Raw genomic sequence first — 26,405 nt, 5'->3', positions numbered from 1 at the left:
TATTATTTATCATTACTAACTTCTATTTTTACTTTAAGTTCAATCATTATCCAGAACTTGCAAACCAACAACTTCAGTGATGACGAGAAACCCACTTGTTGAGAAATTTATATGCAAAAACCTGAACCTTTCTTTGTGAACCTGACGATGACCGAAGAAGGTCGAAACGTTGTTCGCTCTTCTATGTAGTGTTTTCTCAGCCCAAACGAGCCGTTTTTGCATATAAACCAACAACTTACTGAAGCTGGTAAAAAAAATAAGTACAAAAGGGAAAAAGATTACATTAGTAATTCCAAGAACTTCTGAGTCAAAGTAAGGAACATGCTGTGAATACTTCTTTAATCATAATATATTTGTAGTGAGGTAGCTCTTTCATGTTACCGAGACACCCACACAGTTAGGATCAGCCACTTGTATCAAAATGAACACAAATAACGCTTTTGCTATGGGGTCAGTATAATATACACAAGTTCATCCACACATTTGCACATGTTAAGTATCTACACTATAACTTTTGATACAGCATGTGCATCTTCACAAAATTTGGCAGACATTTTGTAAAGATTACGTGTTTATTGTACACAAAAAAATAGTTTGATGAAATATTTTTAGTAAAGAGTTGTTTGTGAAAATATGTTTTGTTACTAGTCTGAGTGCAAAGTTATTTCATGTTATGATTTAAAAACTTTGTCATCTCAAAAAGCTTAAATATTATTTGTGTAATCTTTAAAACCTAAATACATTTCAATTGTTTATTTTTGGTAAGACTTTATAACTTTTTTATTTTCTATGCTATAATTATGCAGGGTCTGTCACTTGATCAGGGTTCAACATTTTCTATTTAAAGCCGGACATGTCCGTTAGAAAATCAGGGTTGACCGGCACTTTCCCATCTACCATTGAACATCGTGACCGGTGGTCATATTCCTAACATATCAGACACAAATACATCGTCCCCTCAAAAATAAGCGAGGCAAAAGCTGTGTATGCACAGCCCAAAGATTTTGCTTAAAAGTATATTCTATAATGAGTGGAAAATAACTTGCAAAATTTAAGATGTAATTTAAGACAAAAAAAAGAAAGCAAATTTAAAAAAAAAGTCGTGAATGCTCACAAAATGCACTTTTCAGGTCACCTTATCCTTGCTGTCCCGGATAGTTACATGACTGCCAAACATTCATGACAACCTGACCATGGCATCTGATAGTAAAAAACCGGGAAACTCTCACAATCTATTTCAGTTTGGCTTCATGAGCAAGACTAATGAATCAAAAGACAATACTATGGAACCCCGAATGAAAAAAAAAACAAAGCTTGTTGACCCAAGCCCAAGTGTTAAAGCAGACTGTCACTGCTTGTACTGGCCCTAAGCCTACTCATCATTTCCAGGATGAATGGAATAGAGGCCGACCATGGCTGGAGTATAATAACTCTACCGGACTGATGTTTTGCTCAATTTGTCAGAAATATGACCAAAGTTGTGGAAGGCAGAAGAACACCTTCATAACAGGATCTTCCAACCTGAGAGCAAGTGCTGTTAAGCAGTATGAAAACAGCAAAAGAAACACCTGATTTAACTCCCATGATGAAAGAATTGAGCACACTTAACCAGACTGAGAAAGATCGTTTGCTTGTGCTGTTCAGGACTGCCCTTTATATGGCTTTGAATGTCAAACCATTCAGTGATTTTCAAGAGCTTCTGTTGCTGCAGAAGCACAACTTTGGTATGAACTTAACAGAACATTATGCCAATGACAAACAAGCAGTCATCTTTACAAAGTATATTGCAGAAACAATTAGAATTAATGTCATATCTCATCTGCACACCTCATTATTCTTTGGCATTATGACTGACTGCTCAACAGACACTACCAACATTGAGCAGGAGATAGTCTATGTAAGATACTTGGTGAGTGACTGTTACCCAGTAACCCACTTCCTGTGTTTGCAGTCATTTGAGAAGGCTGATTCTGAACACTTGCTACAAGCACTTAGTTCAGGTAAAGATTTCTTAATTACCTGGGATGAGAATTTTCTGGATTTATCCTGAATTCCTAATCAAGAAAAATTAAAATGGACAACATTTCATGTACATTTGTGTTTTAATTCAGGTTTGCATAGTCATTCCATTATTAATATACATCAGTGAAAACTCAAGCGTTTTTCAATTGATTTAAACCAAGAAGAATCATGTATTTACCACTGACAGAATTGGAGCTTAACCTAGCACAACTAGCATAATAGATAATGGAGAAATTGAATTTTCCAAAGTACAAATTTACTTTTGTTTTTACATATATATACACAGAAAGTAACTAATATTGGGTACTAATTTTTTGAACTTGCAGCATTGTCCATATATGGCAAGTTTCCTGACTGGCTTGAATCAATTATATGCCTGACAGCTGATGGGGCAGCTGTCAATTTTGGCACAAATAAAGGACTTGCAACAGATAAAAGGCACAAAAACCTTATTTGATAGGGATCCACTGTGCCAGTCACAGATTGAAACTTGCAATTAAAAAGACCATCAAGGACATCCCTCAACTTGATAGTATTTAAACCTTTGGAAGTTTTATGACAATTTGCTACAGAGCTAGGCTTGCCTCAAAGAAGCTGGTAAAGCCAACAAAAGGGATAGGAAGCCAGTGGGTGGCCTACAAAGAGCACACACTGGAGTCAGTTTCTCATAACTGGTCAGGTTTAGCAGAGCATTTGTATCAAGTAAAGCTGCATGACAAAGGGGAATGTGGACAGAAAGCTGCAGGATTATACAGTACTTTGAAAAGCCTTAAATTCATCCTGTACATGGATGTACTCTTGGCACTTCTGCCTGTTTTGACATCTCTTAGTCTCAAAATGCAAGACAATTCTGCAACTGTGAACATTGTTTCTGACAAACTCGCTGTTTGCAAAGAGAAGCTAGGCAATCTGAATCATGTTGAGAGATCCCAGAAAATTGTTAAAGAGCTCACAACATGTGAACAAACTGGCAAGTGGTTACATAGAGGAAAGGTGATTGCTGTTAGTAGTCAGACAAGGGCCAGAGGCTCAGAAAGTGCCACAAAAGAGACAGTTGCTCAATCCGTGGCTGAAGAAACTGCTATTTTCATAGTTAAAATTGTCACATATCTGAATGAGAGATTTGAATAATTTGATAAGGATTTTACTGGTGCCTTTCAAATTTTTGAACCAAACAACTGGCCTAAAAGCAAGGAAGCATTGTCATCTTGTGGCCATAATGAACTCCAGACACTACTGGACCACTTTGATGCTCTGCTAGAAGCTAAGGGTTTCAACATTGCAGCTGATATTTGCCAAACTGACTTACATGAGACACTGCTCGAAGCCACAAGATTTGCCAAATCAGATGAGTCCCTGGCTAGTAGTGCAAGTAGATTGTGGGCCCACATGTTAATTCAAATTACTCTTGAGGATGGTAAACCTTTCCCTGGATCAACAGTGTTGGCCTTGGTATGCTTCATGCAGGTGATTTCCATGCCACCTGCTGAACCAGAACGTGGATTTTCCCAAATGGCAGTTATTAAGGATGACTGGCAGTCCAAACTAATAAATGATTCTCTTAATGAAATGACTTGATGACAATAAAATTAGCCAAGAATAAGACCTGTGATCTTGCAAGCACAGAATTACTGTGCAAGTCTGTAGAATCCTGGTGGAAGGACAGTAAAAAAAACAGACAGTTTGTGAGTCCATATGGAACTCGCACACGTAGAGGAAATAGAGATACTGAGTCTACATCAGGTAATGTCTTAGTGCTGGATAACTAAATCTACCAGTTTAACTGATGTGTTATTTTTACTGGATACAAGGCTTGTTGCCACTTGCTTTGAAATAATGTTTCAGTGCCAAAAATGATTCTGTTTTATATAATAATTGTTTCTACTTGATTCCTTGTTTTCGGTAATGTCTGGTGACAATTTTGAGGTGTCCTGCTAAAATTTCAAATGTCCGGCAAGTTTCACTGTCCAACAGGACATGTGTCCTGCTGAAAATTTAGAATATTTCTACCCCTGCTTGATCAACCTCATACCCATCATAACAAAATTAAGAAATATAAATTATTTTCTTTGTGCTAGAACTATAACATAAAAATACAAATATTTAGTTTAAGTAGCTTAAGTCTCATAATGCTATATATTTATACACCTTTTTATTATAATGACCTTCCAGTCATGCCTAGCCAACATTATGACTTGCATTTATGCAACAAACATGCACTCATGTTACATACAGTTATATATAGTTTACCTTCAGTCTCCCTTGTCTTTTCTGTGTTTTAGTGAGCTAGTATTTTGTAATATACAGTCACATTTCAATAATAACACATTATATATGTATACAAATTATTACCATTTAGAAATAAATTATACTTATTTTTATTAAAATATAGAACAATAAAACCAAATTTAAAGTAAAGTACTTCTTATGGCTACAACCCTTCAACCTGAATACTGCTGGATGTCCCCAGAGTAATTTTATTCAGCCATTTCAATCTTTGGAAAGGCTACCATGTTCTTTTGATCCAAGATTTCAAGAAGGTGCATTGTGTCTTTAGATTTTAAAAAAAATATGAAACTTTGGGCAATCTAAAGACACAATGTACCTCCTTGAAATATTGGATCAAAAGAACGTGGTAGCCTTTCCACAGATTGAAATAGCTGAGAAAACTATTCTGGGGACTTTCTAAACTACTGATTGGTTATCCACATATCATATACTGGAGTAAGTGCATGTAAGAGACTGTTTTCAAAAATCAGAAGAGGTGAACAGGACCACTGTGTTTGATTCAGTACATATCTCAGTAACTTAAAGATAGGAGGTTCTTATTTTATATTCTAGCATGATAATATTAGTAAGTTGAGTTCCTAATTTGTATAAAACTTTGAAAACTTAGTATTTTAACATCATAAACATCTAATTTTAAACAGTGCTGCATACAACATACCATGCAACTCATGAAAAATCTATATTTAGACGTGTTCTTGATATTTAATTTTAAATTAAGCAATTAACTGGTATATAATTGGAATTATAATCTGCATTTTTATTACAAACTTATTGACATAAATTATAAAATAGTAGTTCAATAAAAGTTTGAATGCAAGTCAACAAATGCAATGACATGGCCTTTGACTCACAGCAAAAAGATTAATAGTATGCACTATTGATCAATTAAATTTAAGGGTGGACATGCAACTATTAAACAAAAGTACCTATAGGCAAAATAAATGTACAAGTTATTCCATACAAATCAATAATGATATAAGTGCAATATTAAAAGTGGCATATTATCATCATTTTGTTCACACCAATTACTTATAAAATAATGTTTTCTTATAAAAACATGTTTTAATGATGCTTACAATTCAACAGGACTTCATTTTAGAACATTACAACTAGAAATGAATGTAACAAATCACTGACAATCTCTTGAAAATGCATATATTTTATATATTCATCTTATGATGATGGTTTTTCTTGCAAAGTTTATGATAATCAGATATTATCTATATGTGAATGTGTTTTGTGTTCAATAATTAACACATCATTTTCAATTCTTATCAACCCCTACTTGACCCTTAATTGTGTTGTGAACAGCTTACCGAATGATGTATCCACATAAAATGTTTGTTTTTGTTATAAATAATAGCTGTTCAGATTTGAAACATGAATATTCAAATTAACTTACCTGTTGTGAAGGTAACATGAAACTTCATCTCGATTGCCAAAAATTAGACTAACAAAGGTTTACTCTTAACAATAAGTCAACCATATTGTATCTTCTATGTTTAGTGCTAAAGAGGCCTGTCACCCAATATCAGGCCTGTTGGGATGCAACAGACATATAAATGGTTGAGAAATTACTCATATTATCAAACTACATATACAACAAATGTTACGATATAAAATAGATTAAGCTGGTGAAGTACAACTATGAGCAGTTTCATAAAAGATAATGGGGTTTCAGAAACAAACTATTTCACAATAAAAATCAAAAGAATCCAAGAACATTAGAACTCACTAAAATACCACTTAATCATATAGATAAGTTTGTTATGAAGGTGTAATCAATGTGCTGTGATGTACATTTCAAACTACAAATTACTAAACATGCTAGCCTATAGATACTTAAACTTCATTCTGTTGGTTCCTTTACATATTATATATTTTCCTAAAGGGGACCAACAGATTAATAACAACTGGTTTAGATTACTTTTACAATTACATGAAAAGCAATGGTAATATTAAGAGTAGTGTCTTATAACTAAATTTTTCCTAATGTTTAAACTTTGGACTAAATTTGTCAGAAATTCAATAATGGTTTGTTTAAGTACTTAGTTCAAAAGTGAGGTTAAATTGATTCAAATTGTTATCAGTATGTCAACAAAGAAAAGTGGAAATTAAAAAGAATGACCTCATAATTCTATTCATACAACTAATTTTAATTTTATGCACTACAGCCAAGCTATTGACTCTGAGTTAATGATGCTAATGTAATGCTATTCATTTTTCTAATAGCATACAGACTAAACAATAAATCCAATAACTAATTCTGTATGTGACTGTTATCAAGTTCCACTTTCACAGCTTACATTGCCACCGATTTCAGCAACATATTTTACTAAAATTGATACTAGAAGTATAGGCCCAATGTCAAAACATTACTTTTTTTATTTCCAATCTTTTAAATACTTTAACAATGCTGGAATTTATTATTTAATTTGCTGATGTTAGCCTAAGTTTCTCATTAACTCCCAGACCTCTTTAATCGCTTAATCTTAAGTTTAAAGTACGACAAAGGAATATTTAAATACATTTCTCAGTAGCTGAACCTAAATTACTTTCAAATTATTTCACTTTCACTTGTTCCACAAGTATGTTAAACTACAAAATAGGCTTAATAATCCTGTGCTCGAGGATTTTGTCGAACATCTCGTGTGCGACATAGTGCCTGCAAAATCAAAAGGTCTCTTGAAGTTATATAAATCCGAGTGCAGTAATGATACAAACGGTTAATCTAAGGAATGTTGTATCAAAATTTGCATTTACTTACATCTGACTCGCATTAATCCTTTATTACAAAAAATATCCCAAATCTTGCAACACGTAATGAAATACACATAGCCACTTTTCACCACATAACAATGTGCAGTTTCAAGAATATATTTAGTCGTCCAAAAAAATAGTGCCAAGGTCTTGACGTTTACTTCCTGTATTACATACTCAGGAGCATTTTACTTGTGATGTGTTAACGTTATAAAAGTGTTTACACAAATTTTGATTTGAAATTAATTGTATAAAAATCAGTAAATATTCTTTAAAACCAGCATTGCTGCATAACACTACAGTACAGTGACTACCGCTATTTTTAAGGAAAAGTAGTTCTCTTGGCGAAGGATATAGCATTGTGGGAAATCTTAGCCCTCACAAGGATAAATTACTTTCATCAAAATCTATGATGTAAGCCACAGAGTGCGACCAATAGAAAACCTTAGTACATCACCGTTTGCCCTTTGCATTTTCTGAAACTTAAAAACAGTGAATGTTAATCTCTACCTTGATAGATTTCATGACAAGATGGCAACTTTAAAATTAAAGCAGTACTTGAATTATGTAATTTCAAATTTTTTCGATGGTACTGCTAAAATTTAATAAAAATGAATGTTAAACATTGAAAATTTTCACAACAGTTGGTTAATAATGTCAGAAATAATATTTTTAACATTAACTTTGCTAGTGGTCATTTTTAATTTCACTGTAATAAACAATCGAATGCCATATTGTTCAGTTTTATCATGACTGACTTATTGTTCTACATTATTTTTACTCGTAAGCTCTTAAGCAGAAATTTATAATTTTAAAAAAATTATTCGCTTGGTTTATACACTAATTTAGGCTTTGAAATAATAAGCTCGATAAATAATTTGAAAAAAAATTGCCGTTCCGTTTTTTTAAATAATAATACGGCATATGTTGCTTAAAACAATGTTAAACGAAGAGAATGAACAAAATAATAATTTGCTAAAAGTTATGAAGAATTGGGATATAACCTTTATAGGGGAGTTAGTGCTAAATTCTGTCCGTATAGTAAAATTTGACAGCCCTCCAGAAGGGTCGTAAACTTACTTAATACGAGAAAAAGGTACTACTAGATCAGATAATTGCGAATGTTTGAATTGTTGCTTTTAAAACACTTCGTAATTAATAGAAATTTCGTATGTGAAATGCGATGAAATCTGGACACTCCAGAAAGAAACCAATTTAATGACCAGTAATAAAACACCAATTACACGTTCTTTATGTATTTTCATTACATCAAAAATACTTTTCTTTTTCCTATTTATGTGTGTGTGTTCATCTTTCCAAGTATAGGATAAACAAATATTAATTATATAAATTTTGACTTATATTAAACATGTTTACATATCAATTTTAATATTATATATAGTGTATTTGAGTTATTAATTCCAAAAGAATAATGCTAGAATTAATTTCTAAACATCAATAAAAAAACTTCAATAAACTGAATCTGTATAGTATAGTGCAAGGAAGATTTGTAAAGAATATTCGTTTTTATTGTTTTTCTTTTCAAAGGACATAGTTAAGTAGTTTTTCATAGCGTTTATTCAAATCACAATTGATAAATGCAAAATTATCAATTTACTGTAAAACAAATTATTAAATAGGGGTTACAATTTGTATGTAAAACACTGTTCTTTCTGCCAAAGGCTAGTTTTCTTTCATGTTGCTTCAAATGTAGTGTAACATTAACATATAATAAATAAACCACTCTTTAAGAAAACTTGTTGCATAAAAATGATATTAAATATTTCAGTTTGTATATTTTATACTAGTATTAATGTTATTTTATGCATTTTAAACATTAGTCCTAAAAGTCACGTATAAACTTTGAACACTTAAAATGAATCTAGGTAATAGGGGAAATATTAAAAAATAAAGTGTAAAAAAATATGAAAAATAAAGAAAATTAGATAAATAGGTTAAAAAAGTCAAAAAAGTATTTTGGAAAGCAGTGTCAATAATAGCTATACCTAAGCTAATTATTGAAATCATGTAGATAAAATGAGTTAATAGTTAAACTGTCATTAATACAATTTTCTATACCATAGCTTTCCCTTATAGGCTTCCTTATACTCTACTATTCTGTTTATTCTGTCTTACAGTTTGTTTGCTTTATACATCTATATATACTGTTTTATATATCTGTTTCTGTAATTTTCCTTGTCTTCTTTTCCATTGCCATTATTATTACCACCGAGTTAAAGTATATTTCATATACAAGTTGTAGAATTATGTTAGTGTTGTGACATGTTTGTTCATTGGGTGGTTTCTCTTGGATTATCTATCTGGTAAAAATGATATGAAATCCAAACTATGCAACAATAACAAATTAGTTTATTTCTTCCATAATGTGTACTACTGTCTACTGCTACTTGCACTTGTAGGCCTAAGTTCACAAACAACATTTTCACTTCCAATAGAAACTGTGATACTAGTGTCAATCATGTCTAAAAAAATAATGTGAAAAAAGCTTCCATTCAGAATGTTCTTGCTAATAAATCAACTGACTAGATGTATTAACTTTCACTGTCTAACATTAAACTGAACTATTTTGAGTACACATTTGAGTTTAAAAATACCTTATCAACCAATTACTTATTTGTAAATCAAAAGTATGTAGTTTTACTTTTATATAAAGTAAAATAACGTGTTTTTCTAAATGTTTTGTGCATGAACTATCTGACAATTCTTCTGTACAACCAATGTACTAAGGAAGTAAGCCTTTTATGTGTAGTATAGCAATTAAATAGCAAAAGGGTTCTAGTTTAACATGAGTATTTGGAAAGTTTTTATTTTTTGTACTTTAAATTTTTAAGGATTTATTAGTGTTTTATATTCTGTAATTGACCTGCAATATTTGTAAATACATGGTAAACTTTAAAATATTTTAAATATATAGTGTCATAGTGACTAGAATGATGAACTTTTATTTATATACAAAGTAAGATCTATTTAGGTTTGAGAAGCGTAAAGCATAAAACACCATATCTGACTTTGTATTTGATTAGTAAATACTCTGTGGTTCATAGTCAGTGTTTATTTGTTTTGTATTGTAAACTTTAGGTTGTTTTAAATTTTATTTGCTATGGGGTAATGTAGCCTTTATTTTCACACTGTATAGATTAAAAAGTTCACATGGCCCCATACAAAAATTGTGTTGTTGAGACTTATGTAGATGGTTTAGTGGACTTTAGCCCAATTTTACTAAGGTTAGAATGAAAATTAAGGCATGATTTTTGCATAGATTTTGTGTGCTTAATACAAGTTGAAGGTAAACATATATATCCAACTCTATATTGTGTATAGGATCTTTAATCTTGGTTAAAGGGTGATATTAAAACATACAAATTTTCTAGGTGGCCACCAGGGTTAAACTGGTTTTGGTACAGATGGAGAGTTTTAAATATTCATTGGCCAGATTGTGGTATTTGTTGGTGAACTTTGAGATATATATATGGAACATAAAAGTTAATAACATATTCTATGCTCCAAGTAATATCTTAGCTAGATTTTGAGGGAAAATTTTCTCCCTCATTTTGATCTAATTTATTTTAATCCTGAACCATGTAACAAGAGAACAATTAATAACATCTACAATTATGTATGGCTGAGCAATTAGTGGAGTATACTAATTAATTTTCATGCTTATTAATTAATTATTCTCATGAGACTTGGAATAACCACAAACAGTTGTAATTGGAAACTTATTTTGATTAGTTGGCTATTTTTGCAAGTCATAACACTAATTGATTCAACCAAACAACCTTGAATTAATGAAATATAATATTGAGAAATCATATTGGCAATATTTTGATTATTTAAGATAGCTGAAAACAGTGATAATTGGGTACAATAATTTTATCTAGTTGATTACTTTCATGGCATTAATTTATTTATTCATAATTTATGTTTAATTTATTATTTTAGTTGATGCTCATAGGTAATAAGGTTAATTGTCCTGCACTACAGTTCTGTTATAAGAGAAAGTTTTGTTGTAATGGAATAAAAATTATTTTTTCCTGTATGATTACAATGACTTTCATTGTATTTTATTTCATTCATTTTCTACGGTTTTACCTCGGAATACTTTATTACTGTCCCAGTTATATATACCCAATTTGAAAATAAGCTTGTACTAGCATTAAAAAATCTATATGTATCACTAAAATCTGTTGACTAAATGAAAATTGAAAAAAAAAAAATCCTTTTTGGATAAAGAGAAGTAAATGAAAATAAAGTTTCACATGTTCAAGACTTTTTTGAAATATTCTATTCATGTTGTTCTTCAAATGGAGAAGTTATGTAAATATTTCTGCCTGAAGTGCAAAAACAAATTGATTACTATGGTCAGTACTCAATAATACATGGCTTTTGATTGAGACCGATGTTATGATTACTTTACCATAGATTTAAATCCCTTCTACAGTACTGTGTTTGTCATTTTTCTCTTTGTTAACCAGATGGGGCTTTCTTATCATATATGTGTAGTTTTCCTATACATTGTTAAGAATTATATACATAAGAGATCCAAATCATTTGCACATCTCTGAAAATGATCATTGACTTCTTTTCAGCTAGTTGCTTCTGTTTTGTATTTTATTAGTTACTTAATGTTTATCCACATTTTGTGGCTTTTCCTACTTTTGGAAACATCTAGGTCAGTTGCTGAAGTTTCTTCACCAGGAAGATGTAAGTCCCTCTTTTTGAAAACAACAACAAACAAATAAAAATCAAAAGGATTCCTACTTTGTTTGAGAAATATTGTGGCCTTAAAAAGCAATATGTCTACATGTTCAAAGATACTGTTCATATCTAGTTCCATGTGGAGACAGCTGCAACAGAAGTATCTCTTAACACTTGTATAATCTCACCAATATTTCTCACTTTTAGACTTATTTGAATATAGGAATTTCACATGTTTTACTTATGGCAAAGCCACTAAGGCTATTTGCTGCCATCCCTATAAGTTTGAACTACTAGCTGAAGGAGAGGCAGCAGGTGTTTAGCACAATACCACCTGTGATAAAGGATTGACTGTCACTCTTATAATTCTCACAGTGTGTGGAATGTTTTATTGTATCTCATAGATTTTAACTTGTTTTGACAGCTAGCTTTGAAATCCCAGATTCTACCATGGAATAGGTACATGCCCCTAAATACATAGTAGAATAATTGTTATTTAGAGAGTATCACCTTCCATTTTTATTTCAGAAGCCATTCTAAGGGTTATATGTAGAAAAGATATTTAATGTATTAAATGACGAGAATTTATAAAAATAAAACAAAACTGTCAAACACACTTTTGTTATTGATTCACTTTTTTTTTTTCTATTAGCATGTTATATTTTATGTTTATTGTTCTCTATAACTAGTGTTACAAGTTCAGCTAATACTATAGTTTTCTTGTTTGGTGTGTGTTTCATTTAACTTAAGCATTGGTAAAACTGTTAGACTTAGGAGACTCTTTATAGAGAATATGCAGTATAATTGTTTAGGGTTAGTCTATGTAAATGAAAGTTTTAAAATTCAAAGCTTATACTATTTGTACACTTTCATGAGTGAACCACTGTTCAAATATTTCTATGTGTAAGTCGGTGATTAATACTGCTTCAAATTTTATACAGCCTGAGTAACTGTGTCTGTGGCCATAATCAATTGTGATAATTTCTTTCAGTTGATGGGAGAAGTGATTATAACTTCAACAAAATTTGTTGGAATTGAAACTTTTGAACAAGTGATTATGTGATGTGTTATATTGGAATGAAACACATAAAGAACTTGAATAACTGTATTTTTTTATTTTTGATAACACATAAAATGTTAAGAATAACCATCGTTAGAATGGCTGATCTCCCCCTACTCCCAGTTAATACTTATTTTTGTGTTGATAAATTTTGATGCTATACTCCCTCCTCTCACAAAATTAGATTTTCTGATTTTATGCTGCCCTCTATTTGTAAACTTTTTTAAACCACACCACAAGTCTTAACCCCTTAAAAGTTCCAACGTGTCTCCCATGTAACTCATTATGTGTCACCTCTTCACCAATAAAAGAACACTACTATCACCTGACACATGTAACTCCTTCCATGCACCACTACCAAACTATGGCTTCTAGTTTGGCAGTGCTTGAGTGCAGATGTATTTCTTTAAAATAATTATCACTTTAGAAGTAGTTTAACTTCCTTCATATTAACATCATTTCAGTTTTCCTTGAGAGCATTTTTTCACCAGTTTCATGCCACAGATGAATTCTGAAGATGCTGTTACCACTTGGGGTGTATATCACTTGTCTGTTCCTTCACTTTTGGCAACAAGCATAGGCAATCTCTCAAGGGAATTCAAGGCCTTTGTTTGCAAGGTGATGAAGCTCCTGCTTCAGCTTCACTTTGGATCCTGCTTTGTGGAGAATAGTGCCTTACCAAGTATTCTGTCTGAACTCTGAATGGGTTCCACTTAGATAGCTATTACCATTTGCAGACATCTGTCCATCAAATCAGAACTGTAGGCCATGTTGATTCCTATATTCCCTTTGCTGTGTATGCTCACCCCTGCAATGGAGTATTTCATAAGATCACTTGAGTGTAAATTCCTTATGATACTTGCATCATAAGTTGCTTATCATGGACCTCACTACACATGGATGGCATGGGTAAACCAGAAGGGGATTGCTGCCCATCCTGCAATCTTTCAATTGAATAACTCAGTGTGATCTGCTTTCGAAAATAGGGTTTTTTGATCACCCAGTGTACTGTCTTGCATGTTACAGTCTCTCCAGACTTCCAAGTGCAATTTCCTCCATCTTTCCCTGAAGTCATTACCACTTACCAGTTCCAATCTGCTGGGGTGGTTGATGATAAAGGCAACCTGCAAGATGATATCCACAAAGATGGCTATAACCATTCAATTTAGAGTAAAGTGGTGATGTTCTGTTAGTGCAGAGGGAATTACAAGATCCCTGTGGTGGATGATTTTCCCTGAGTTGAAACACCTAAATGCAGTTATTCAATTAGGTGTCCTCCTCCTACCCTCGTGTGGATGTTGGTATCCAGTGAGTGAGGTTTTGGAGATTGAATGAACCAATCACACAAGTCCTCCTAAAATTTTTGGGTTGTCCATCTTTTTGGGTTGTGTCTCTTTGTTGCACCATCCTCTTCCATGTGAATATGCTCTCTTCTTGTTCCCATATTTGGTTCTCCTGATTGTATCACTTTTTATGGCAAAGAGATACCTGGCTCAGATGTGGTGCAGTGCCCTTTTTCAAATCTTATCTGTTTCTGACAATTAAGAGATGTTCTTCAAATGCTTCCAGCAGATGCATCTCTGCTTCTCTTGCATTGGTCACTCCTCCAATTCAATATGGGATTAAAGCCAATTTTGTGAGAGGAAGGAGAATAGCATATTGGAAGTTATGATTTTTCTAAATTCAAATTTATTTCTTATAGTTACCTTCCTCTCCACTATCTTTCGGTGCTCTCCTCTTCTGCCAAGCTTAGAAGTGATAGTTTGATGGTGGGTTGTGTAAAGGGAGTCACAAGTGTCAGGTAATAGAAGTATTCCCCTACTGGTGGAGAGGTGATGCATAGTGATCTGCATGAGAGGTGTTTTGGAACTTTGGATTCCAACAGAAGGAGACTGAAGACTTGTGGCATGCTTTAAAAAATTTTAGCAAATAGAGGGCAGCACAAACTGAAAAAAGATATTTTTGTAAGAAAAGTGAATAGGAAATAAATTTTGTTTTTGGAAAATTTTAACTATGGCATGTTTGTCTAATTGGTAGTTATGTTTGCTTTTGTACAGAAATCAAATTTCTCTTTTTTTAAGTGGTCACCTTAACCTTGTTGAAAAGCTTTGTCAATGGAGTGCATGCATCTTGGAAGTTTAGGGACAATGTTCTGAGCTGCTAACGGAAATCTTCATTAGGTCAAACTGTTTGGAATTCACCAAATAGGAATGTGGCTATAGTCATGATAATGTGTTTAAAGTTCATTGAACTTCAAGTCATCATTGCAGTTGAGAGGTGGTTCATATGTCTCAACGTTGAAAACTTGTTTTCTAGTGTCTAGAATTTATACTTCATTCCAGTTGATGTTGTTCAGCTAAAGCAGATTTTTCTGGATAGAGAAATCTAGTAACACGTTGATGTTTTGTGACTTGTTGTTTTATGTAATTCTGCTTGTTTCTCCTGAGTAGGCTTTTTCATAAGAACAAGCTGTGTTTTAGATAATATTTATCAGTTGATTTTCATTTTCAAATGTTTTTCTGAATCTGAAATAGACTTTGACACTGAACTGTTTAAAACTTCTTATGAATTTATAATTTATTTTGGGGATAAAATGCAGAACTTCAGTTTTCAGGGGCTAATTCTGTACATTTTGAAATAATTGATTTTCATTTTTCTTGTGTGATTGGATGATACCATTGGGGTAACCACTTGTATGAAGAACTTTCTACAAGTGTTGTTTTTCAGATGGGAATTAGTTGCTGTTACATATCTTGGAAGCTTAATTAAATAGGCAATTTATAATGCTTTTTGTAATAGAATAGGGGTAATTCAATTTGAAACTTAGATACCTGTTGGTATGAGATGGTTTTTCTTTACAAAGAATTTGTGAGGTTATGGCTTTGTTTATGGAAAAGAATGTATAGGAACAGGAGGGCACTGTTTTTCTTAGTTTCAGAAGTGAAGTGGATGCTTTGGTCTAAAAAAAAACAACTCCCAAAATGTGTATAAGGAATCTAAACTATGGTAACCAAATGACAAAAGTCTGATAAAAATATATTTTCCATAAGCATATTTTTTTTTAGGCAGAGTTTAAACTTCTGGCTTCAAATTCTTCCACATAAATACCACTGAGGACATGTAACAGAAGGAGAGAGGGAAGGAGCTGAGACTCGTAAGGAGTCTGAGTTTGTAAAAAGAAGGCCTCATGAAACTGAAAGTGTTGTAGTAATAGTATAATAATAGCTCCATGATGGTTTGTTTGTTTAGAATCAAGCACAAAGCTACACAATGGGCTTTCCGTGCTCTGCCCACCATGGGTATCAAAACCTAGTTTATAGCAACATGAGAGTCTGCAGGCACATCACTGTGCCAATGTGGGACTCCATGAAGGAATTAAAACTTAATGAAGCTATTGTCACACTACACTAAATTAGGAATCTAGAAAACTTAAAGAATTTTTCAACATCATGAATTGTCAAATAGCCCTCAATTGAGGTTAAGTGTAATCTTTCATTGAACTTTGGACTCCTTTACTGTTATAAGACCATAAACATTGTCCATGCAGCTTGAACTGTAAGTCAAATATGATAATGTTTCAATACATCCTAACTGGAGCTCTTGTGTGCAGCCACATTCCTGCATGATAGTTTGAACAACCTGAATAATTTTACCAGATGACAATGTACATTAGCAAGTTTGAAATGTCATTCAAAAACTTTATGAACATTTGCAGTCCATTAACAATGCTTTTTAAATTTACTTTTCTCTGTCTAAACCTTCTCTCAAAATTAACTTAATCTCCTAACCCCAAAATCAATAGGATTCTTCCCCATTTCCAAGGGAAGTGATCTGTAAAGTTTAAATTAAAACCTGATGTTTAGCACTCTAGTTATCATGCAGAAGGTAAATATTTACAGATAGACTTTTACAGTCTGGGGGATAAATATACTTATGTAAATAAAACTGGGGAGTTGATGTACTTTTGCAATTCATTGGTTTTTGTGTCCAGTTTGTTGGTGAAGAATGAGTGCATGCTGCAGGAATCTGCATTATAAATTAAATTAGGAAAGTTATCTAATAACTAATTCATTTTCATTATTAATAGAAGCTTAACTAAATATATGATGTTTCTTGATTTATTTTTCTAGCTTGGACAAAGGTTATGCTGATTTTCAGTTTTCATGCAGCGTATTTTAATATATCTTATATAAAATTTGAAAAACTATTACTCTTGAGAAAGTGAATTGTTGTTGTACTAAGTTGTTGTGGGATTAAAATTATGGCTTTATTATTTATTACTGTACTAAGTATACTTATGTAATCAGAGATGTAAAAAATGTATAAATTTTTGTATAAAGCTAGTATTCATAAAAATATTAACTTGTTGATACTGGACATCTTTTGTTGTGAATAATAACATGTATTGATCATGTGTATAAAATAAAAGGTATCTTCTAATAACCCCCTATGAAATTATGACACTAGTTTTGACTAGATAGTTATCCATTATGTGCATTAATTTATAAAGTATAAATTCTAGTTACAAACACCTTTAAATTATGAGGTGAACCCAAAGCATAAACTATCATGTGGAACACAAATGTCAAACTCAGGCAGGTTGACAAATAAAATGCATGTTACTCAGCTTTCTTTTTTGAAATATCTCATGAGTGAAAAATTATAGTTTACATCTGTTTTCATGTGTCTGTGTAGCAGAGTATACAATAAATTTCATTCTAGTAATATATCTAACAAAGTATCCAATGCAGAGATTAGCATCTCTCTTAATTTACATTTATTTACTAGTTCTAGCTGGAAGTGCAGGTGTATTTTTAATGTATAACCACAGACACATTCATAAAATAATTAGGTTGTTTCATCAATGATCCAAGTCTTTTTCAGAAGATTTAGTTTTAATGAAAAACATTTCACAATTTGGCTTTCATCATTTTTCACGAAAATAACATTGTGATAATGGACAATGTGCAATAGAAACATACAAACATAATACTTAAGACCTGAAACTACATATTATGTAAAACATATTATTTTTGGCTCCTAAAAGTTGCTTAGTCATTAGAGATTTTAATTTATGTATAATATTAAGCCAATTTATCTTTAGTGTGTAAACAAGTTGTTTTTATCAGTGTATCTCATTTAATTACATTAGCTTACTTCTCTTAATGAATTTATTACCTAAATGTCAGGTTAACCTGAGCATTAGCTTGGATATTAAAAGAAAACAGAGAAGTACATAAAAAGAAAAGGGAAAGAAAAAATTTCTTTTATTTGGGTCCTAACACTTTAGAACTAAAAATTATAATTTTTTTCTAAGTAAAATAATGTTTTAATAATTCTGGTGGTAACCTATTTGGGAGACAATTTTATTATATAATGACATCTGGTAGTGATCCTAATTTTACAAAATAAGTTTAGTATAAGAAAAATATGTAGGTTTTATAGATGGCTTCATTCCATGCATGGTTATGTGCATTTCAACAGAAAAGTACAAACCAGTAATATAATATTATTAAACTTGTTCTATAATAATTATCTAAACTCTCAAAAGTATAAGCAGAAATCTAACTTCTGTTTGCGCGTAGTGTGTACGTGTCTCTTCCTATATATATATATATATTAATATCCATGTATGTCTTTCCAATTTTATCATTTTCCAAAACCGAAGTCAAATTTCTCTAATTATTTACATTTATATGTTTTAATGTGCCCAAATAAACATTTAACTTCTCTAATAACGTGTGCATATTATGCTCAACATTAAATTAAGTAGAGCCAAAATACTACAATAGAAAAGAGCAAATGTTTATTTATCAGCAAAATTATTTTAATGGACGCAGTGTTATCTTCAATAACAGCAATCATACGTTCTAGAGTATTGCAAATATTTGTAATTTTGTTTAGTTACATGATTGGTCTATAATTACTTTATGTAGGAAACAAAGTTTGAAAGAATGGAACAGTTGAGAACCTAAAATAATAATAAAACAGGGAGAGACAGCATGAAAATACTAAACATTTCCCAAGTGTTTAGTTTTTCTTGATTATCTGCTAATCTGGCCTTAATAGAGAGGCAAAGACAACATTTTCCTAGAGCAGCAAAATGTAGAATTGGCAAAGAATAGTAATAGCCAAGGGCAAAAATGAGAGTTTGAACAGAAAATAAATGAAGGTAAGGGAAGATAAGACAACAGAAATAATGACAAGCATTGAAATGAAGAACACTGTTTTAACACAATATAGCAAAATTTGCACATACTGTACCATGTTAAATAATAGACCTTACTTCACACACTTCATCAAACCCAATAATGCATATGTTTGGCCTAAGGTCAGCACTCTTGGGTTCAATAACAACTAAACTGTCGGTACTGTTATTATTGAACTCTCAAATCACCAAAAAATTGAAAACAGGATATTCTGCATTAAGTCTACAAGCAAAAACTTAAAACAATACTAAATATTATTCATGAAATATTTTTCAATATTCAAAAGGCACTACACCACTTGAGAAACTGTTACTTTTTTATGATACTTACTAAATACTAATATCTTTCACAAAAGTAGAAAAAATGAATTGCAAAGCCACATCAGGCTATCTTTGGGGTCCACCAAGTATAACTGAATCCCTGATTTTTAGCATGGAAAATCTAAAGATTTACTGCTTTCCTACTAGGGGGCATGTTCTTCTTTATAGTATATAATTTACTAGTCTAGATGCTTCAAGTACTAATCAACAAAAGGCCTTTTTTATTGTAATGCTACAACTAACACTTCACTCTTGATGCCTTTTTGAAATTATTTTTAGCCTGTTCATACTTGATATTGAATTGAATCAAAAGTAAATAGATCCCAGGTAAAAACCTTTAAAGTTACAATACTTTTCTAACCAAAGGGAAACAGTTTAATTTTTTCTTCAGATGTAACAACTGCAACATCTTATATCACATCAGTCATTATTATAAATTTCATAGTCACTAAGAATAACACAATCACTTTCATCACTACTACAGATTTCATACACAAGAGGGCTTGGTGTTCTTAAGTCAAGTGGATTGGATGGTCTCAAATCTTCATTTGTAACTTGTATTTCCATGCTGTTTGCCCCTGTTATTTGTGAAGTTTTATGTGCAGGATGAACAAGGCTGATGTTTTGTGGTACAATTATTGGTAAATCTTCATTCTGAAAGCCACACACATTGCTATTTCTTGCAAAATATATGCAGTTATTTTGGCTTATGGATTTATTAATTTTTTGTAATTTTATACTGTTTGTCTCAGTAGTTTGTGGTGTTTTATGTAAATGATGGGTGAGATTGATGTCTTCTGATACAATTATTGGTAGATCTTCATCCTCAGTGGTACTCACAGAATTTTGTATTAAAAGATCAACACAGTCATTCTGGCTCATTGGTTCACTTGTTCTTTGTATTTCCATTCTAACTACCTCAGTTATATGTGAACTTTTATTTGAATAATTGGTGAAACTGATGTTCTCTGGTACAATTATTGGTTGATCTTCATCTTCAGTAGAACTCACAGTACTGTTTGCTAAAAAGACTACACAGACATTCTCTCCTGTTGATGTATTTGTGTTTTGTGATTCCATTCTATCTTCATTATTAATATATGAAGCAGGATGTATGAGACTAAAATCTTGTGGTACAATTATTGGTAAGTTATATTCTTGAAAGGTACAGTTATTATTATTTTCTGTATAAATTATGCAGTCAATCTGGTTTGTAGGTTTATATAGTTTTTGTAATTCCACTGTACCTACCCCAGTCACTTGTAGAATTTTATTTGAATCCTGGGCAAGACTGACATCTTGTGGTAGATCTAAGTTTCCAGTGGTACTGACAGAACTATTTTCTAAATGGATTAAACAATTGCTTATTAATTCTTCAGTAATTTGTAGTTTCATTTTGTCTTCCTCTGTTCCTTGTTGAGTTTCATCTTCAGAATGGAAGATAGTGACTTCTTGTGACTCCATCACTGGCTGATCTTGACCATGAATGTCCCTTGCATATTTATATGGTCTACAAACTGAATGATGCTTCTGCCTTGTGGACTTGTCTGTATTGTGTGAATCCACTTTATCTACTTTTGTTAGTTCCTGAGTTTCAATACCAGAACTGAAGATGCCAATTTCTTCTGGCTTGATAACAGGCTGATCTTTGTCATAGACACTACTTATACTGTTACTTATTTCAAAAACTGTAAGATTTGTTTGGTTTGTATTATATTTTGCTGTTTTCAATACACCTGAAGTACCAATACATGTAGTCACACTTTCAGTGAGTGTGGAATTTGCAGGAATACTCTGAAAAGTTGCCATACAATGTTGGTCTTCATTTTCTGATGCTACACCACAGACTGAGTTACCATCTACTGCAGTATCTTGGGACAAACAATGTGTATTAGAATCATCCCCAAACCTATTCATATCTGAAGAAACACATTTACTCTGAGCAGTGCATTTTAATCTACAGTTGATATCTGCTGGTTTATCAATGATTTGAACATCACAAGAAGAAGAGATTGTAATGTCACACACTTTACTTACATGTAGTTCTTGCTTTCTATTGTCCTTTGATAAATGTTTATGTGGCACATGCTTTGTTTCTGGATGCATTTTGCTGTTGGAGGTTGGTGATATATAATCTAGTATGTCATGATCATTTGTTGGTTTTTGTAATTTACTTCCTTGGTTGTATGCTAAATGGTTACTTGCACTGTGATAATGTTCCACATTCCTGGACCACTGTGACTCTTTAAGGTAATTTTTACTGTTGGAAGATGAAGGTTTTGAGGTAGATTCACTTCCTATCTTTTTCTCTGAACTTGATTTAAAATCTTTTACTTCCCTAGAAGGAGCAGAACAATTACTTTGGTGTTTGTCATTACATTTAGTTACAGAATTACTAAGTAATTGTTCCAGTGTTACTGTTGATACTTGTTTCTTTGAATGATTGCTATGTGTTGATGGAACAAATAGATTGCGGAATCCCAGCTCAACTGGGGGTTTGTCACCACCCTGTCTCATGAATATTTCCAAACAGAATGTACCAGGATTTACTTGATGATTGATTTGATAGAAGATAGGTTTATTTGAGGCTAAGTTAGCATTATTAAAGTCCTTCCAAGTGTTGTGACACCTCTGTGGGCTATCATTCTTATTAAATGGTAACTGTAATGAATCTTTCCAATGTACTTCAGGTTGACAAAGTTCATTATCTATAAGATGGCTACTCATCTGAAAAAGTTCAGAATTCTTTTCTTCAGAGAATGAAATTCCTTTATTTACATTTTTACTTAGGTTGGAGATACCATCTTCAAAAGACACCACTGGTTCATTTCTTTGACTGCAAGAAAAAAAACATTCTAAAGAAACTGGTTTTACTTTATACCCATTTGACTTTTTGTCTCTTCTATTAACACGAGATAATGAAGTAAGATCATTGTTTTCTTTCTTGAAGTCCTCAAATTCCACTGAATCTTTATCTGTAAAATGTGTTTCTTCTCTGCTTCTCTTCTGTGGTAGCACAGTGCTACACATACAGGTAGATGTTGAAGAGCTATCTTCCTCACTTGTTTCTATTATGCATTCTTCATCAACATGAATTTTGGGATATCCTGGTTTAGCCAGTCTCTTTTGTTGTACTAAGAAGAAAGTAATGAAAATTAACCCACAGAAACCAGCAATATTACTTAACTATTAGGTCATTTTTATCAGTATGACAGTAAATAAGAAACTGCAGTAAAACCTATTATAATAGTAAATAAGGAAATATTTATTATCAAAATTTTCTAACATAAGTTAGTGTTAAATTATGCATTCTTTTTCTGTTTGATTTCAGTTGTACAAAACTGAATAATTATAGTAACTTATTTAATAACCTCCTTTTTTTTCTGTACAGTTTTTTACTGAAACATTACTTAGAGAAGACAGATCATGACTGGTTAGTAAAAAGAGAAACGTCAATTTTAATTGTATTATTGGACAAAAAATAAAATTTTTTACTTTTGGATTATTTTTCATAATTTTGTCCTTGTAGTAGCTAATTATCAAATACTAGAATAACATAAACACAGTTATTTCTGTTCGATATACTATCTAATTCACTACAGGTAAAGCTCTTAATTAATTCTTCTAAACTAAACAACAACAAAAATAATATACTTATAAAACTTTTATTGCCTGATATTACAGAGAAAGTAAAACTTTCAGCAGGGTCAAACACTTCATATGCAAAAAAAAACAAAAAAACAGCCATCTAAAAATATTCAGTGCCATAAAAATTAAAACAATGATTATTATTATTATTATTATTATATAGACTTAAACTATCTCCACCAATTCCAGTATTCTCTGTATTTAAGTATTTGCACCAACATGCATTCTATTTTTCATGCTACTATTGGTGGAAGCTTATCTATGTTATGAATAAAACTTGTGGCATATATCCAAAAATCATACAAGTTTAGTAACAAGAAGTGATTTGTTAGGCAGCACCTCCCAGTTGATATTGTCTTCACAAGAAAACTAATGTTATCTGATCAGGTACTGAGTTTTCTTATTACCAATTTCCTATTGGATTTTAAAACTTGTAATAGTTAGAAATTTTATACTACAGAATTAATTGATGTTATTTTAACTTTGTTTTGCTCTTATTCAGGTTGCTTTATGGCTATATGGTCATCACTATTTAATCCAAAGTAGTAAATTGTTTATTGTGAAAGTTTCTTCTTTCAGTGAAGAAATACTGAAAATTTGGTTATGCAGCTAACTTCTAAAAAGTAAACGTGTATGCTGTAATACTAAAACATAACAGTAGTTGGTATGGAGAAGTTAAACAGTGTCGTTAGCACAGTAATATTACATTATCTGAATAGATATTACAACATCCCTGCATGGGGGCCAAAGGTAACCTGAAAGGGTTATCTATTTTAACCACTCATACCACAATATAATAGTGTGTTTTCTGTTGGTCAGTCACTAGACACTAAAATGATATCACATAAGAAACATTTAAAGTTGCAATTAATACTGTCAGTAACACATTCATTTTGTAGGTTACAACATAGCATGACATATTAACTTTAAAATCAAGAAATAAAAATGTTTAATAGGGTTAACCTTGGTTTTATTTACTCTTGAAACAGGATACTTATTGTTATTAATTCCATAATGATTTTCAAATTTAGCAAGTTAAGTTTCATTTTGCAAAAGAAACTTACATTAGTTTTTACAGAGTTTGACTTCAAATTTAAACTACTTGAATACTGTCTAAATTACTAGGTTATTACTAGTGACTTTGGTTATTTATTTCAGTAGCTGTTTAGTTATAGATACAATACGTATTGCTCCAAAATTTTTGTAAGCACTCTTATGAACAGGTAAATCAATACTTAATTGTTTGAAATAACAATCTAGAAGTTAATATTTTCTGAAATTGAAAACGTATTTCCAATAATACTTACTTCTGCTCACACTACAGCCATTACTTGACTGATAGGCTTTCCTTACATTGCCCATCTAAGTAATGGTCTGATTTTTTCTTGCTTACTCCAGTCTTTTATTTTCCACTTAATTGCCCTTTGTGATATCTAACTTGTAACACTCTCCACCCTCATAATGCAGCCTCTATCCTGGTACTGTATATAAGCCCCTCATTCAGATAATATTATCACTTTTTTGGGACTCCCACATTTTGCAGTTTTCAACACTAACTCTTAGTGGGTAGGAAGGGTGTGAGGGAAGGTAAGTATTACTGGAAATACATTTCTGATTCAAGAAAATGTTCACTTTCAAAACATACCTCTTTTCACACTACAGTTAGAACCTTATATTGATAAAGTAGAGTAGCCAGAGAGGGCATTATCCAAACAGAATGCACCTGGATAGATTATGGTCATGCCACTAGGTGATTTACTGTAGGGGAACTGTACTACATCCAGAAGAGGTATGCTCTTCACCCAGAACCTAATTCATGCACTGTGAGTGGAATTTGACATGATCCATTATCAGGAATGACCAGACCCCAACAAAATAGCTGAGGTTTCACTGCATGGGGGTTGAAATTATAGAAATCGAAATCATAATAACAAGGTTAGCAACATCGAAATGGGTGAACCTTCTCCTCAATCTGAAGAAGTCCAAAAGACAACACCCCAAACTCAGAATGACTGAATCCTGTATGCCATACTCAAGCTGCAGAAACAGAACTCATTAAGTTTGAAATTGTGAACTCTTACCTTCACTCTCTTACTGAATTGACAAAGTAAATTACACTTGTTCCTCGAATTATGGGGAGGATGTTGAACAAATTGTGCTCAATCAAGGATCCAGGATGGAACCATTCTGTTTCTCAATTTACATTGAGGCAATGGACCTTCTTCAATGAACAATGCACTGAACCAATGTGGATGAAAAAGAAGGGCCATGCTCAATCCAACCAGATGACTGAATGTCAAATATGAACCAGTATTATGAGCAGGTTTCCACATAGGGTGGTGCCTCTCCTGGGAAAAAAAGAAATCCAGGATCCTGGTTAGAAGGGCCCCCAGTACTGGAGGAAGTTCAACTGAACACTGCAGGAATAACCTCTGTCCACCACCTCAGTGACTGGCAACCAGGTGTGGTAAGAGGGGGGAGGAATGCACTTCAGGAATAATGACTTGGTAACAGTCCCTGATCAATTTATTCAATCCAATCATTAGCAGGGACGGTCCATGATAGTTTAGTACAGTAATATCTTCATCCTCATTTCTAAAGAGCCTGTTGCAACCTAGATAAAATATATTGTGTTAATAGTTACTAATGGTGAATTAGTTTGATAAAAAATACATTTATTTGAGCAACACTCCCCACAGAATGGGATCTTGCAAAAAAGAGGTAAGGGATCCTGGAAAGTAAAGAAGAGACATACATTCATCATTAAAACTTACATTGTATGCATACAAGTCAGGAAAAACCTTGACACAATGCTAAATACATATGAAAAAGAATGTACATGTCATACACGCAAACAAAGCAAAAAAAGTTTGTTATGGACACTTGCAGTACAATCTAAGGATACAATCAAATACCCGTAGCAAACACTGTCGGGAATTTAGTGAGGGGAAATAATTTATGAACTGGAATAGCAACAATGATCGTTTGTTTCTGAATAGCTCCATACCAGGATGACAATCACGTCGTAAATGTGCAAGAACGTGGAATCTTCTTGTGACAAAAATAAAAAGGCATTCTCTATCACCTCTAAAGGTGTTAGTGTGGGTATCATAACACTTCATAGCCTTCACTGGATATAACAAATGACTGGGATCTGATTGGTCATAGAGGTTAGATTGGTCAGATGAATCAGTGAAAAGGATTTATCCCCTTCTTTGGCTGCCAGTGTCTCAAGAAGGAAGAACCTTTTTAGGTATATGAGGACATATGTTGAATAATAAAGTGTCCTGTGCACAAGCAATGCAAAAAACTTCACTGGCAACACAGGAGAGCACTGGGAACTCAAATAATTTTCATCATGAGTATCTAAAAGTAGTT

The 26,405-nt window shown here is 32.3% G+C and overlaps 2 protein-coding genes across 15 annotated transcripts in view; both read right to left on the bottom strand.

The window, feature by feature from the left end:
- LOC143226089 (uncharacterized) overlaps nucleotides 1-7,217 on the bottom strand; it is an 87,493-nt gene extending 80,276 nt beyond the window's left edge. For both annotated transcript variants that reach the window (XR_013014286.1, XM_076456592.1), the window contains exon 1: nucleotides 7,079-7,217. The gene's annotated coding sequence lies outside the window, so the exon portion shown is untranslated. The remainder of the gene's footprint in view (nucleotides 1-7,078) is intronic.
- An 11,424-nt stretch (nucleotides 7,218-18,641) lies between these two features.
- LOC143226081 (uncharacterized) overlaps nucleotides 18,642-26,405 on the bottom strand; it is a 67,949-nt gene continuing 60,185 nt past the window's right edge. For all 13 annotated transcript variants that reach the window (XM_076456551.1, XM_076456555.1, XM_076456554.1 and 10 more), the window contains one exon: nucleotides 18,642-22,513. In XM_076456551.1, coding sequence (XP_076312666.1) covers nucleotides 19,800-22,513 — 2,714 coding nt within the window. In that variant the 3' untranslated portion in view covers nucleotides 18,642-19,799. The remainder of the gene's footprint in view (nucleotides 22,514-26,405) is intronic.

This window comes from Tachypleus tridentatus, chromosome 9 (genome assembly GCF_004210375.1).
Source record: "Tachypleus tridentatus isolate NWPU-2018 chromosome 9, ASM421037v1, whole genome shotgun sequence".
NCBI lineage: Eukaryota > Metazoa > Arthropoda > Merostomata > Xiphosura > Limulidae > Tachypleus > Tachypleus tridentatus.
Note: the sequence above shows the minus strand (reverse complement) of the source record. Positions and strands in the feature narration are given on the sequence as shown.